Here is a 2,374-nt window from a genome sequence, read left to right on the forward strand (position 1 = left end):
CCCCCCCCCCCCGTGAGGAGCCACTTGTGTCTTTTTCCAGATGTATTCTATTTTTATTGAAGCATTTGCAGTTAATTACTGAGCTTCCTGTTAAAAACTGGGAAGGTTCATGCCTTTGCCCTCCTTGTTTGTTTTTTGATAACTTACGAGACTGGAGATCAGAAGGTTCCCAAGTTCATTGCTTTCCTCCACAAGTATTTCGTGAGTGCTTTCTGGGCGCGTTGTGCCCGTGGTGCTGGGGACAGAGGGAATAGATAAGGTCCCAGCCCTCCTGGAACTCACATTCTGATGGTAGGAGACACAGTAAGCAAACCACCAGATAAGCAGAATAACGATAAGGTGCAATAGACATTGTGGGGGCGGGGGGGGGGGGGGCGCGGAAGTGAAGTTAGAAAAGAATTGGATGGTGGTAGTTGGGGCACCTGCTACTCATAAGATGGCCTCTGGGAGGAGGGTGGCATCGAAAGGAAGTCGAGGGACCCAGCTTGGGGAGATCGGGGCAGAATTGCAGGCAGAGAGCGGCATGTGCAAAGGCCCTGTGGTCAGGGAAAGATTGGCATGCTGGTACAAGGAAGGCCGGTGAGGAAACTGACACGGTGAGTTGGTCAGGGGCGGGGAGAGGATGTCGGATGAAACACCAGCGGCCAAAATCATGGAGAGCCGTGGTTCTCAAAGCTTTCAGTCACAGGAGCTCATGGCACTCTTAAAAATGACTGAGGGCCCCAAAGAGTTTGTAGGCACATGGGCTGCGTGGAGAAGGGATTGTAGGGGCAGGAGAAGCCGGGAGGCCAGGGGGATGCCTGCTGTGTCTCCGCGGGGGAGAGATGCCGACAGGTGCCATGGGGGCGGTGGCACCCGAGGTGGAGAGAAGCAGTGACAGCAGAGGGGACGGACGCAGGAGGCAAGAGCTCGTGAATCGGAAGCTCTGGGGACGCCTGGGTGGCCCCGTCAGTTGAGCGTCCGACTCGCGATTTGGGTTCAGGTCGTGATCTCACGGTGCGTGAGTTCGAGCCCCGCACCGGGCTCTGCGCTGGCAGCGTGGAGCCTGCTTGGGATTCTCTCTCTCCCTCTCTCTCTCTCTCTCTCTCTCTCTGCCCCTCCCAGCTCTCCCTCTCTCAAAATAAATAAATAATGTTAAAAAAATAAAGAAAGAAGCCGTAGGTCGGGGGCCTGGCGGGCTCAGGCAGGCACTCTCTTCCCGCAGGTACACGCGTACATCATCAGCTACTTGAAGAAGGAGATGCCCTCCGTGTTTGGCAAGGAGAACAAAAAGAAGCAGTTAATCCTCAAGTTGCCCGTCATCTTTGCGAAGATTCAGCTGGAGCATCACATATCGCCCGGTGACTTTCCCGACTGCCAGAAAATGCAGGTGGGAGGTCGCCCAGGAGGGAGGCAGAAGGGGGCAGCTTTTGGCTTTGGGGGTGGGGGCCTCGAAAACCGGAGGGATGGAGGGCAGGTTCCAGAGAACGCCCCCTGCGCGCGGTTCCGTAAGAGCGTGGTTTTGTGCGTTAGGACGAGACAAGAGAAAACCGCAAATAACTGGTGTAGTTAGGGTGGAAGTTGGCTTCTCTCCGTAAAGTCCTAGAAGGTGGCCCAGGGCTGGTTTGGTGCTTTACAGAGCCGGGGACCCTGTCCCCTTCTTAGTTGTCCTCCATGTCTGGCTTCCGGTTCCAAGAACCCCACATGGTACAGAATGGCTGTCGAAACTCCAGCCATTTCATCTGCATTCCAGTCAGCAAGAAGAGGTGAGGGAGAAGGGAGGGAAAGATAATGATACAGTCTCTCTCTCTCTCTTTTCTTTTTAAGATTTTATTTTTAAGTAGTCTCTGCACCCGGTGTGGGGTTTGACCTCAACCCCAAGAGCGATCAAGAGTCACATGCTGTATGGACTGAGCCAGCCAGGCACGCCTACACTCTCTTTAAGGATTTTTTTCTAGAACAGTGCCATCCAATAGCACCTTCTACCATGTTGGAAATGTTCTACGTTGTGCCGTCCAATATGGTAGCTGCTGGCCCCATTGAAACTGAAAGTTTAGGTTTTATTTAATTTTAACTAATTTAATATTTTTTAATGTTTATTTTGAGAGAGAGAGACAGAGCATGAGCAGGGGAGGGGCAGAGAGAGAAGGAGACAGGATCAAAGCAGGCTCCAGGCTCTGAGCTGTCAGCACAGAGCCCAACGCGGGGCTCGAACTCACGCACCGCGAGGTCATGACCTGAGTCGAAGTCGGGCGCTTCACCGACTGAGCCACCCAGGCGCCCCTAAATTTATTTCTTTGTTTTTTATTTATTTTGAGAGAGAGAGAGAGAGAGAGAGAGAGAATCCTAAGTAGGCTCTACGCTGTCTGAGCCACCCATGCACCACCCCCTCCCC

The 2,374-nt window shown here is 53.2% G+C and overlaps 1 protein-coding gene across 1 annotated transcript in view; it reads left to right on the forward strand.

Moving 5' to 3' along the window:
- Positions 1–2,374, forward strand: part of EHD2 (EH domain containing 2) — a 17,725-nt gene that overhangs the window by 11,423 nt on the left and 3,928 nt on the right. The window contains exon 5 of the mRNA XM_040457551.1: positions 1,205–1,369. Coding sequence (XP_040313485.1) covers positions 1,205–1,369 — 165 coding nt within the window. The remainder of the gene's footprint in view (positions 1–1,204; positions 1,370–2,374) is intronic.

This window comes from Herpailurus yagouaroundi, unplaced genomic scaffold (assembly GCF_014898765.1).
Source record: "Herpailurus yagouaroundi ecotype Mexico unplaced genomic scaffold, PumYag 220, whole genome shotgun sequence".
In the NCBI taxonomy this organism is placed as follows: Eukaryota; Metazoa; Chordata; class Mammalia; order Carnivora; family Felidae; genus Herpailurus; species Herpailurus yagouaroundi.